This window comes from Saccostrea echinata, unplaced genomic scaffold, assembly GCF_033153115.1.
Source record: "Saccostrea echinata isolate AGI-Se365-2 ecotype Australia unplaced genomic scaffold, CSIRO_AGI_Sech_v1 ptg000022l, whole genome shotgun sequence".
NCBI classification, from domain to species: Eukaryota; Metazoa; Mollusca; class Bivalvia; order Ostreida; family Ostreidae; genus Saccostrea; species Saccostrea echinata.
The window spans coordinates 12,168,941-12,182,900 of record NW_026889771.1 but is presented as its reverse complement, the minus strand read 5'-3'; the positions used below and the strand labels follow the sequence as shown (position 1 = coordinate 12,182,900).

At 35.7% G+C, this 13,960-nt stretch overlaps 1 protein-coding gene across 2 annotated transcripts; it reads left to right on the top strand.

Annotated features, from left to right (window-relative positions):
- Positions 1–7,464: 7,464 nt before the first annotated feature.
- LOC133190926 (uncharacterized) lies at positions 7,465–9,188 on the top strand. Of its 2 annotated transcripts, XR_009721631.1 has the most exons (5): positions 7,465–7,568; positions 7,926–7,977; positions 8,633–8,701; positions 8,812–8,893; positions 9,051–9,188. XR_009721631.1 is itself a non-coding variant. In XM_061326609.1 (4 exons), the coding sequence occupies exons 1-4, from the start codon at positions 8,100–8,102 to the stop codon at positions 9,112–9,114; spliced, it is 657 nt and encodes a 218-aa protein (XP_061182593.1). In that variant the 5' UTR covers positions 8,082–8,099; the 3' UTR covers positions 9,115–9,188. The 2 variants fall into 2 exon arrangements, 1 of the variants encoding a protein (XP_061182593.1); XM_061326609.1 differs by lacking the exons at positions 7,465–7,568; positions 7,926–7,977 and adding an exon at positions 8,082–8,541.
- Positions 9,189–13,960: the final 4,772 nt, after the last annotated feature.

Here is a 13,960-nt window from a genome sequence, read left to right as displayed (position 1 = left end):
CCGTCCATCTGTCTGTCTGTCCATCTGTATACAATTTTTCAAAACCCTATAGTTTTGGTCTAATTTCAGTATAACTTGGCACACAAGTAGACTACACTAAGATACATAATTCTGTGTATCCGTTTTTGATTTCGATGAATGGCTTTGCCATGGTTACTAAAAATAGAAATTTCCTTGAAATACTTTCAAAATGCTACTCCTCTTACAGTTTTGGTCTGATTTTAGTATATTTTGACACACAAGTAGACTACACTAATATACATAATTCTCTGTACCAGTTTTGATGAACGGTATTGCCATGATTACTAAAAATAGAATATTTTGGAAATACTTTCAAAACGCTACTCCTCCTACATGTTTTGTCTGATTTCAGTATAATTTGGCATACAAGTAGACTGCACTGAGATACATAATTGTCATTACTGCTTTTTGATTTTGTTGAATGATGTTGCCCTGGTTATTTAAATCGAAACTTCTGTAAAGTTATTTAAAAAGGCTACTCCTCTTACAGTTTTATTCTGATTGCAATAAATCTTGCCACAAAAACAGACTAAACCAAGGATCATTATTCTATTTATTGCTATTGCAAAGTTTCAAGTCCAAGTGCTACTTTCATCTTCCTTTATAAGTACAACAAGGAGAGCTACAGTCTCATCAGAGACTTCTGGTTCTAATTCTTTTGAAACTATTTCTCAAGTTTGGTGTTGTAACACTATGAAAATATGCAACAGTTGATTTGTATCTAAAATCTTGTTAACACATTCAATCACTAGGTCGCCCGCGTGGCACGGTGGTTAGAGCGTCTGCTCTAGAGTCGCGAAGTAAGGAGTTGATCCTTACGTCGCGGGTTCGAATCCCACTGTGGGACGTGGAGACCGGTCCTTCGGATGAGACCGTATAAACCGAGGTCCCGTGTCGCAGTGGGTACTGGCACGAAAAAGATCCCTCACTGCTCAATGTCCTTAAGTGCCGAGTATAGGACAAAATTTGCAGCTCTCCACTGGCAAGTGGTGGCGTCTCCATATGAGTGAAAAATTCTCGAGAGGGACGTAAAACAACATACAAACAAACAAAAAATCAATCACTAGACCCCGACTTCCAGTGATATCATTTCTAACTGAATTTACAGATTGTTCAACTCCCATGAGTACTTTCAGTACTTTGATTATGTATTGTTATGCGGGTTTACGTTATGTACGGCTAAATCAATTTTCTTTTTCTTTTTCTCTTATTTTTACTGCCATCCCATTAAAGATATTATATCCCTAAAGGGCTATTAATTTCCATGTGGGCAACTGGTTCAAACCTACTTTTCCTGTACTTTACGGCTACAATTAAATAGATTTCGGCTATTTTTTTCGTGAGATCGAATAACTACGTATTTCTAAATTAATATAGTGTTCCCTAAACCTTAGTCTGAAATATCTGACGTTTTCCTGGCTTTTTTTTTTTTATTTATTTTTTATTTTTTTTTTATTATTATTATTATTTTTTTATATATTTTACGTGCCTCATCGTGAAAAAAGCCAGGAAAACGTCAGATATTTCGGACTAACTAAACCTATGGAAGAATTTTTTAATGCAGAGTGTGGCTTTTGTTTCACAATTTTGCAAAACACCCCCCCAAATTCTGACTTATTAACCAAGGATTATTTGGTTCCTGTGGATTTCTGTTTCCATGACAATGGGCCTAAAATTGAAACAATACGAGATTTTTAGCTAGAGTTTGATTCCTCAGTGTGGCTTTGTGCAGGAACAAAGCACGTACATGACCACATATATAGGAATAACAAGTCTTATTTTAGCATAATAAAAAGAAACTACCATTAGACATACAATTAACTGTGTAACATAAAAGTAAAAAGGGTGTTTAAAAAAGATCGTCTGTGTCGGTGTTGCCATGGAAATAAAATCATATGATTTTTAAAAAAATCATGCATCTTTACTTTTTCGAAACTGCATATCATTTCAGCCTTAGGTTGAACCTCATTACATGAACTAGGTGGATTTGACAGTTAGTTTACTAATTTTTATATTACAATTAAAACAAGAGGTCCACGGGCCTTATAGGTCACCTGAGTAACATGCAACAACTTTGCCACAATTAAATTGGATTCACGTTTTAAACCAGAGGCCATGAAATTCAAAATTTCGAAAGAGGCACACTTGCTCATCATAACTTTACATTTAGTATGCCAGAAAGAGAGCAGAGGATTATCAAAAAATTAATGCATTTTCACTATGTAATCATTAGAGCTCTGACCTAACACCAGAACCCTGACCCAGGGGCCACTAAATTCACAATTTTGGAAGAGGCACCCTTACATATCATTACTATACTTTTAGTATTCAGCTTAATACCCAGGAGAAAAGTAGGAGATTTTCAAAGAATTATTGCATTTTTACTATGTAATCATTAGAGCCCCACCCTAACACCCTGACTCAGGGGCCAAGAAATTCATAATTTTAGAAGAGGCAGCTTTACTCATCATAACTATGCATTCAGTTTTATTGCTAAATACCCAGGATCAAAGAAAAAGATTTTTTAAAAGAAATAATGCATTTTCACCATATATTCAACAGAGCCCCGCACTTACACCAAAACTCCTGACCCAGGGGCCATGAAATTCACAATTTTGGAAGAGGCACCCTTACATATCATAACAATACTCTTAGTTCATCGGCTTAATACCCAGGAGAGAAGGAGAAGATTGTCAAAAAAATATTGCTTTTTTACTATTTAATCATTAAAGCCCCGCCCTAAAACCAGAACCCCTGACCAGGGGCCATGAAATTCACAGTATAGGAAGAAGAGGCACCCTTACTCATCATAACTATGCATACAGTTTGTTTGCCCTGGCTCAGAGAAGATTTTTAAAGAAATAATGCCTTTTCACTATATATTCAACAGAGCCCTGCCCTAACACCAGAACCCCTGACCCTGGGGCCATGAAATTCACAAATTTGGAAGAGGCACCTTTCATCATTATAACTATGTAAATATTTTGTTTGCATAATATCCAAGAGCAGAGTAGAAGCTTTTTAAAGAAATAATGCATCATCACTATATATTAAACAGAGTCCTGCCCTAGCTCCAGAACCCCTGACCCTGGGGCCATGAATTTTACAAATTATGTAGAGGGCTCAATGCTCATTACATTCATGCCAACAGTTTGCCTGCTTGATGTCCAGGAGTAAAGAAGACTTTTAAAGATTGCATTAATTTTGAGTGTTTTAGCCCCACCCCTCAGGCCCCAGGGGGGCAGGGGTCATGAATTTCACAATTTTTACTCCCCTTCACACATAGATGCTATATGTTAAATTTGATGAAATGTTCAAATGTTAACGCACGACGGACGACGCACGCCGACGGACGAAAACAGATAGCAATAGGTCACCTGAGTAAACTCAGGTGACTTCAAAAGTGTGAGGGATATTCCTTGAAATGCACGTATGTGACGGTGCAATATGTTAATATGCAAGATGTTATATGCAACAAAACTTCTGTAGTTGGCAAACTAGAGGTACTGTAAGCAATGAGTTCACAAAATGAGACCCCCCCCCCCCCCCCCCGCCTTCCATATGATTATAATGACAAAGTCAATGTTTTGTTATATGGGAGATCCAAAATAAGTGTCCGACCAAAAAGTAAAATAGAACTAGTGGGTAACAAAGATTCTGTGAAAGTATCATTAAATGTTATTCAGTGGTATAGGAGGAGTTGCGGAACTGGAAAACTTCTATGTAACATAAATACGGAATTCAAGTAAAGAAGCGTATATGCCTGAAGCCATACCTACGGAAGCGTATTAGTGCCATTTTGACACTTTTTATTTTTTAATTTCTACACTTTAATGTGTAAAATTTACACTTTAATCTGTAAATTTTACACTTTAATCTGTAAAATTCACACTTTAATGTGTAAATTTTACACATTAATCTGTAAATTTTACAGATTAATGTGTAAATTTTACAGATTAATGTGTAAAATTTACAGATTAAAGTGTAAATTTTACAGATTAAGTGTAAAATACACAGATTAAAGTGTAAATTTTACACATTAATGTGTAAATTTTACAAATTAAAGTGTAAAATTTACACTTTAAAGTGTAAAATTTACACTTTAGGTCAAGATCTAGTAAATGACTTTAGACTAACTTTTTGATGCTAGATCCATTATGACGTCATAATCAATTACAACTTTCTTTCTCCCGTAGTTTACAGCTGTAGTAGAATTTTGTAGAAAATAAAGTACTTTCACGGAATTCAATTTGAAATCATGTGAAAAGTAATCCCGATACCTATATTCAATTTGATATTATTTTAAAGAAGAGGCCAAGAACATACAAATTATCCTTTTCTGAGAGACTGTAGGCAATCTGGATGCATTTCTTTGTCTGATGTGGAAAAAAACTCCCATATTCATGACTGATTTTCTTAATTTTTCACTGAAAATGACAGTTTGAAATATGATTTTTCGTCTTGTTCATCTACAAATTATGCCCCGAAACACCTTATTTGACCAAGCTAAAGTTATAAAGCACCATTAAAGGAATTTATTTCTCAAATTTGAGAAATCTGTAGGCACCTTTCGTTTACTAGATCTTGACCTTAAAGTGTAAATTTTACAGATTAAAGTGTAAATTTTACAGATTAAAGTGTAAAATTTACAGATTAAAGTGTGGCAAATGAAAAATAAAAAAGTGTCCAAGTGGCACTAATACGCTTCCGTACATACCACTGCATCCATCATATACAGTGTTTGAGTATATGTAGAGGGCACTAGAGGTCCTTGTGATGAAAGTTGTAAGATTTCTATTTATTAAATTAAGAATGATGGTGTCACTCACAACTTAAAAACAGATAAATAAACATTGCGATGAAAAAAAATTGTGAAAATTATGCTCATACCGACAATAAAATCATTCACAGACCAGGTCGTTCACGCCTACCCTACCCCATTTTTTTTTTTCAAGAATTGTCTTTTGGTGTTCATAAATCTTGGAAATTTTCATTGATCCCCCCTTTCACTCCGACTTTCTTGGTGCAATTTCAATACGTTTTAGCTCACCTGAGCTGAAAGCTCAAGTGAGCTTTTCTGATCACCTGTTGTCCGTCGTCCGTCTGTAAACTTTTCACATTTTCAACTTCTTCTCAAGAACCACTGGGCCAATTTTTACCAAAATTGGTACAACTAAAGCATCCTTGGGTGAAGGGAAGTTTAAATTGTTAAAATAAAGGACCAAGCCTCCTTCCATTGGGAGATAATCAAGAAAAGATAAAAATAGGGTGAGGTAATTAAAAAATCTTCTTAAGAACGATTGGGCCAGAAAAGTTGAAACTTATGTGGAAGTATTCTGGGGTAGTGAAGATTCTAAATTGCCGGTTCAAATCATGACCCCCGGGGGTAGGGCGGGGCCACAATAGGGGACCCAAGAATGATCCAACTTCTTTACGTACCAGATTTTATTAATACAATACTACGTTACCCTTATTTCACTATATACAGCACCAAAAAAGGGGAGGGGCGCAACCGGCCTTTCAGGGACATTTTCAATAGTAAAAAGTTACGTTTTGAAAAAGTGGGTGGGAGCACCCCCCCCCCCCCCCCCCAAATGCTACTTGCCTGTTTTAAACACAGTTTTTAAAATGAGAATTAAAAGATTTCATAAAATAACTTGCTGGTTAAGTGGGTAAAGTTGTCTAGGATTGTGGTCACATGATCAATTTTTGACGTTATCTCATACATATTCATGAGGTGCGTCACTTGTGTTTTGACGTAATACAGAAATAGCTAATATAAGACCTTAAGTGAAATGCTACTAAAATTGTGAGATTTTTGTGAGAAATGCAGGGATTTAACGAGTGGTAACTAATGACTAGTAGCTAGTTGATTGAATTGTGCATCATTATTGATTGGAAAGGAAAAATATTCTGAATATGGACATTAATAGATCTGAACAGGATATCGAGCTCAAGTAAACGGTAAGTCGCTTTTACCATAGCTTGCAGTCTAAACTTAGCGCACAGTATCAGGCATATTTCGGGTAGCTCATATTTCGACATAAGACCCTAAGCTTATTCTTCCAAATTTTCCGTTACAAAGAGTGATGGAAGTGCGTTCATACGTAGGTCTACATATAAAACAGCTTTAGTTACAGTCTCCGAGCTATACTCTAATCTTTCTAGTCTTTCGATCGCATACAACGCACATATATTTAATTAAAGGTTTGCTTAAGTTAGGAAAAACTTTATGGTCTGTTTACATGTTTTACTCAAGATAAGCGTATAGGTAATATATCGGCTGATCATGCAAGTTTTTGGTCACAAAAGGCACTTAGCAGTGCTTTTGGGAAGCAAAATTACATGAATTAGCCCAAATCAGGAAGATTTAAGAATGGATTTATGAAACAGTTCTTATCAGTTCCTATCTTAAAACTCTAACTCTAATCACTCGATCGAATGCGTTTTGTAGAAGCGAGGGGAAAATGGCCGTTTACATCATAGCAACGGCAAGGGAAATAACCACCCATGCACAGTCGCTTGATTTTGTGGACCGACACTAGAAACTTCCCCTCATATGTTACGTGAAATGACTATCAGTTTTATGTGGAATTTAGCAAAACAGTACACCGCAAAATTTTGTTTTTATGTGATTCTGTGTATTTCCCGAGAAATATACTCGGAACATTCTGTTAACGTTACGCAGTGTACTCCGAATGCTTTGACGTTACCATGGCGTCGTAGCTAAGGTAAACTGTAAACAAACATGGCGTTTAGGGGAAAGTCTAGTGGGGTATTTAGAACATTGCAATAGCCTAAAAGCTTACGTTAAAGAAATTCAAATCATTTTCAACGTTGTATAGCATTAACATTATTTACTTCTCCTTAATATCTGGTAAAAAATACAATAAGTGCTAAAAAGGTTTTCACATATCGGTGCTTTTACTGCTTGTGTTTTATTTTTCGTTTTGAAGGCGTTAACATGATGCATAATTCAACCACAGTCTAAATTCTTTTGTTCCAAATAATGCCTGTATATATGTTTTGTTTGATTTTAATGAATTTTAAAAGAAAATGAGATGAGAAAGCAGAGTAAAAAATTTTTAATCAGTTCCCGAAACTGAAAATCACTTTTGAAATATCAAGAATTTGAAAAATTTTCATAAAATAAATAAAGTTTGACCAAAATTTTTACATATTATCAAAGCTCTCCTAAATTTGATCTTATATCCGATATTATTTTTCAATTAAATCGCAACGTTACGACATGAAACTCGAATTTTTTGACACCAGTAGCACAAAATCGTCGTTCAAGATGGCCATCTGATGGTCCGTCACATTTTCGCGCTCTTTCCAAACTAGCCGTTAATCGCCAATCAGCGCGCTCAAAACTGAACCAATCAGAAAGGCGCAAAAATACAGGAGGGTATATAAACAAGCTCTCCCGTAGCTCAGCATCAGTTGAAAAACAACAGTTTCGAGATGCGCATCGCAACATTCGTAATCGCTCTATTGCTGATTCCTGCTGGTCCGGCCACCATCCCGGAAATGCCAGACATGTATAAGTGAGTGTTATCCTATAAAGGAATTAAATATTAAAAGTATATATAAGTATATTAAATAAAAAAAACTAGATATAAATATATAAGCTGATAAAAATGATGGCGTCATTGAATTTTTTCCTTAGATACGGTCTTAAGTTCCTCTCGACAATATCTCAATAAATTCATGAACAATGCAATTATCTCCTCGAATTTGATGTCAAGTACAAAGTATATAGTTATAATGATATTCGTCATTAATCATTAGCAGTTATTTTAATAAATGATATTATGAAGTGGGGGGGGGGGTCTACATTTTGCCCTTCTGTGTTAAATATTCGTGTATACAGGAAATCTCACTAAAAATTATTTTTTTTTTAGATTTGTACAGGGCATGTGGAATATGACCACGCAAGCCACTTGGTACATTTCGGTAAGTAAAAATAGACCGTTGTCAATATCTCCTCATGGATCATGGAATTTTCCTATCTTGTGTTCTATTTCTATTTCCTTCTTCTCTCTTTTTCTCAGCAAACGCTGTTCAGTGTCGATGAAATGGTCTTCAATTTCTCGGCCTCACTCGCCACCAGCAGTGTATGTGCCTTGGACTCTCTCTCCACTTTCGCTCTCACCTTCTCCTCAAACACTCGCTCGATGTTTATTGACATCCTGGACTATGTAGAGACACTGTCAGTTCAGTTCAGTGATAATGCCATCAGAGTTTCAGCATGTGTTTATAGTTGCTATGGTGACACTGTCAGCAGTGTTTCGTCTCTAATCGGATTCGGCTTGGACTTTGTTCAGAAGGCTCTTTCTATGTCAGTTCAGGAACTCTTTCTTGTCAAAGACATTCTTTCTTCCATTTCTTCTAAAGGCATCATTCGTCTGTCTGCAATCTTTTCCTTCATGGCTTTGTGTGTGTCACTTGTTTGGATGGTCCTTGACTTTCGGGGGCGCATTGATGTGATGCACAAGACTGTAGCCAGTCTAGCAGAAGGTTATTATTAACTCTGCATCTTTAATCTCTAATAACTTTTGTTCTCTATCTTTTTGTCTGTTGTTCTAAATATTTTTACCTGCTTTTGCAGAAAACGAACAGTTGAAATGGAAGATTAGTGTCGAATTCAAAGCTATGGGAGAACAGAGAAAAGAGAAAGGTAATTAACAGTAAAAAATTAATTATTTTTTAAAAAAATTTTTGATAAATTTATCATTTAGGCTAATTATTATACACATCATTTCATTAGCTGTTTGTATTCATTTTCAGAGCAAACACTGATGGAATTGGAAAAACGATCCAAAGCACTTTCCATGTGGATCAACATCTACACAACTGAACTGTCTAGAAAGTAAGAAAATTTATAAAGAATTTTTATTTCGTTTTTTTTAAATTCACTGATGTAATACGCAGAATCCTCAAAAACTAGCATAGGTTAAGACTCTGATTTCACTATCCCAGAAGATAATCATTATCACCGAACTAAGTTTTTTTCTGTTCTCATTCAGGATTGAAAAGCAGTCTGCTGGACAGTTTCTTCGCAGATCCTTGCAGCGTCAGAATTTATTGTGAATTGACTATTTCTTCACAACTTTCATATACTGTTGAATCATTTTATTGTTGAATTAAAATATGATTGAAATGTTTATCGCGTTTGTTTATAGATTTTTCGAAATGGTTCTAAGGTTATCACACGTAGCAAAATTCTGATGGTACTTAAATGTCTTGCCTGATCATCAACTATTAAATGGATTTTTTGCGCCTTGGGAGGGGCTTGTATTTAAAAATGAGTTTTTCTTTTCAAAAAATAATTCATTCTTATGGAAATACGCTGCAATGTGATTTAGAGTAAATGTCCCCTTTTCATTGACATAAGCAGTAAAAAGCAAGAAGATTCGAACTCATGTTGTAAGCAGAGAATACATGCACACAAAAAGTATCAAAATCACCTGTTTTAAGGTCTGCTCTGTCATGTTCTAAATTTTGTATTTACATGTACTCCCACCCAGTAAATACGAAATTTAAACATGACAGCAGCTCATCCTCAAAAATACGTCGGCGAACTTTATAAATATCTACACACACTTAAAAACACAAATTGAGAGTATATATATGATGGCAAACAAGTAAGAAACCTCAATAGGATTTCAAAGGAATACATTCCTGCAAGTATGAAATTGTGTGAGCAATATACACTTAAAGTCCGCGAGATTCCAATGCCTATTTCCCGAGGCATATTGGAACTTTTCAAGTGACTAAAAGAAACTGCGAGGTGTTCCGAATAGGTGTGTATCAGTTCATCAAACCGACTCACCTTTTTTTGCAGGGAATAGGTATTTTTACGGTGATTTTCAGGGAATCAGCAAAATATATCGATTTACTGTTTTTTGTGAAAAATTGGTAGAGGTGTAATAATATTTTCTAAATAAAAAAATCAAATGATTCCCCACCTCCCCCCTCGGACATAAATGCTAGACCAATGTCATGAATTTAAAAAAAATCAAATTATGACCCCCGGCGGTAGGGTGGGGCCACAATGGGCGATCAAAGTTTCACAAAGGAAAGGAATACATAGGAAAAATCTTTAAAAATCTTCTTCTCAAGAACAGCAAAGCCATGTTTGGTCATATTCATGTGGAAGCATCCTCTGTTAGTGTAGATTCAAAAGTTTTACATAGGAATATATAGGAAAAAATCTTCTCAAGAACAGCAAAGCCATGTAGATCATACTTAAATGGAAGCATCCTCAGGTAATTTAGATTCAAATTTGTTCAATTCATGACCCCCAGGAGAATAGAGGGGCCATAACAGGGAATCATATTTATACAAAGGAAATATCAATAAAAATTTTCTTCTTAAGAACAGCAAAGCCATTATTTGTCATTTTAATTCAAGAGTATCCCTATGAAGTATAGATTCAGCTTAATTCAAATCCCCCCCCCCCCCCATTTTTATATTTAAACTTTTCAACCTTTCAAGACCGAACTGATTTCTGCTTTTTCCTAGCCATAGTGCACAGGTGTGGCCCCTGGGCCTCTTGTTTAATGCTTGTTAGACTTTTTCAGAGAGGAAAAAAATAAACAATCTGTCCTTGGTCTTCTTGAAAATAAATAATATATCTTTGACTGGTATGAAATTAAATAATCTGACTCGAAAAATTTGCCAGGCCCCTCTAGACCTCCCCGTCAAAATCAAATGGTAATCCCCAATAAAACACCCATTTACTGACTAAGAGGACAATAACAAGTTTATTGTTCCCCTAGCTCAATAGCAGCTATTCCCCTCGACTGCGCCTCGGGAAATAGTTTCTATCTTGGGGAGTGGGGGGGGGCAATATTGAAGATTGCTATTGCCCTCCTAGTTAGTAAAGTGGAGTATAATATTCTTAAAACTAAATTGAGAGTATATACAAGTTAAACAAACAGAATTTAAAAAAGCCCCCCCCCCCCCCCAAATCGAACGGTTGGCGGTGCGCCGGTACTAGATCCGCCTTTAGTTCTTGAGAAGGTCTTTAAGGACCCTATACACTGCAGGATTTTTTTTTTTTTTTTTGACATTGAGAAAATTATATTGTACAAGGGTCTATATATTGAGCTTATATATTTAATTTTCGACGTAGGGTACCTTGCCATTACCCCCAGGAAAAATGTTCAAAGACGATGAAATAATGATGAATAGAAATCAGTGTTGTTTACTTAAATGGAATAAAATACATGCAAATTAAGTGTTCAATCTATTTATCTTGATTAAAATCTTGAGAATGCTTGAGATGATTGTGTAAACTGAGTAATGCACTTTTGATTTCAATTTATTTATTTTAGGTGGAATGACAAGTTACTCTAACGGCAAAAAAATACCACAGAATCAGAACTCTTTAGTGTGCAGTGTATAGAGGGTTCTTAAAGGTTTTCTATATATATAATCCTATGTAAAACCTTGATCAACCATTTCGGAACCACCTTACCCATGGGGGATCATGATTTGAACAAAATTGATTTTTTAGTTAGTTTAATTGTTTGTTGTTTAAAGTTCCTCTCTCGAATTTTCACTCATATGGAGACGCCAACACTTACGGGGGGGGGGGGGGGCTGCAATTTAGACCTTTATTCGGCACTCAGGGCCATTGAGCAGTGAGGAATCTTTTTCATGCCAGCACCTACAAAACTGAACGTACACTATTTATTGAAGCTTTCACATAAGTATCATCTCTTCTGACCAATTGTCGATAATATTCTTGGGAAGAAGATTTTGAAAGAATTTTTCCAATTGTCTTATGTATGAAAAAAAATTGATCACCTTGTGTCCCCCTAGGTAACATGATCTGAATAAAACTGAAGCTTTCACATAAGTTTAAACTTTTCTGACACAGTGGTTCTGGAGAAGATTTTTAAAAGATGCACTGAATTTTTACTAATTCTTAACTACTTCCCTTGAAAGAGAGCATGGCCCTTCATTTGAACAAACCTGAATCCCCCTTATCCACGAATGCTTTGTGGCAAGTTTGTTAAAAACTGGCCCAGCAGTTCTTGAGAAGTTGAAAATGTGAAATGTTTACAGACGGACGACAGACAAAATGTGATGAGAAAAGCTAATAATGTCAACCTCAACACCAATTATATATCGGCACATGTATAAGAATAACGCAAAAATTTCCAGATAATCATTACTACTGAACAAAAAATTAACATTCAATCTCAAAGTATATATAGCGAGAAAAAAGAATGGGCTGATTTATCATATATCTCAGGAATTACGGTATCTTGACATATCATAGTGATGTACACCAATCCTGGACAGAATTTTCTGAGCAAAACCTTTTCTCCCTACAGTATTGCGAGTTGTGCTAAATAATATTATAAATACAATTTATTTACCCATTTATCTGCCATACACTTTGTCTATTCTTCTGTCTGTCCGTCTGTCTCTCTCTGTGTCAATCTCTCTTTCTCTTTCTCTCTGTCTCTTCACGACCTAAGTAAATATTCTTCAACACAATATATCCGCGACAAAATGTGCAAATGTTCAAAGTACATATTGTCGCCGACGACATGCCGTTGCGTGACTGTACTTTTTGTCGTCCATTATGCAGGAGGAAAAAAGACTCGTCGCCGGCGACAATATGTACCGATGGACGACAATATGTGCAGGAGGGTAGGTACATATTAGAGAGGTTGAGATTTCATACGTGTACGGGTACGTCTAGTAGGGGAATTCCCTAAATTTCTTGCGTATTACGTACGTCATCAGTTTTGGTGCTGATAAGTTTTCTACACGTTCCTACAACTTGTAAAAAGGCTACGAAAGCCTATTAGGATCAAACTACGGTAAAAAAAAAAAAAATTTAAAGGCGTTATAACGCCTTTTCAGTTATAACGCGAAAAAGGGCGTTATTACGCCTTTCCAAAAGGCGTTATTACGCCTTTCTAAAAGGCGTTATTACGCCTTTCTAAAAGGCGTTATTACGCCTTTCTAAAAGGCGTTATTACGCCTTTTTGAAAGGCATTAATACGCCTTTCAAAAAGGCGTTATTATGCCTTTTGAAGGGCCAATTTTATGTCTTTGACAGGCCCGTGCTTTTAAAGTGGGGGGGGGGGGGGTCCCATAAAATTGACAAGCAAACAAAAAAAAAACAAGACCCCCCCCCCCGAAAAAATAAACTGCCTAAACTTGAGGGGAAACTTTTTCTAATTTTTCGGTAAAACTTTTTTTAAATGCAATGACTTGCCCGAGTTTAACCATACTGCAACAAAATGTTAAGGGACCAAGCAATCAATTAATGATTTTTTATATTTAAACTATAGCAAGACTATTCTCCCAAAAAGTGGGGTGGGGACCCCCCCCCCCCCCTCTCACATTCGTACTACCGGCCTGTTTGAAAAGGAGTTGTATCCAAAAATGGAAAGGCGTTATTTTAAAATAGTAAATATATATGAAATATTGAACCAAAGCCATCTTTATTTATGCAATATTTAGATTATAGTTTTAATATTATAAATTATATTATAAATTATAGTATTTTCTATATTCCTGCACATCTCGCAGACAGTCGTTTGCATTTTGCATGCATATTAAGAGAAGTCAACACTCTACTTTTGAAAATCCAGGATATAGGCAGAACCAGCTTTGGGCTTTGCTAGCCACGTATTAAAAATTCATGTCAAATTTGAAATATTTTTCTCTCCTCTTGGTAAAAAACAGGCAAAGTATTTGCATAGGTATAATGAGCAATTAGCCTTCAACAAAATTTCTGAAATCCATACACTTTGGTAGAAGCGTCTGGCATCAGAGAAGGACTAAGTTGGTTTAACACTGAAAATATTTTACACATTTAAAAATCTTTTTTCCTGGAAATCTAATTATAATCAGCCCCCAGGGTGGGCTAAGTAAGTCATGTATTGAAAAAAAGAGGCGTAATAAC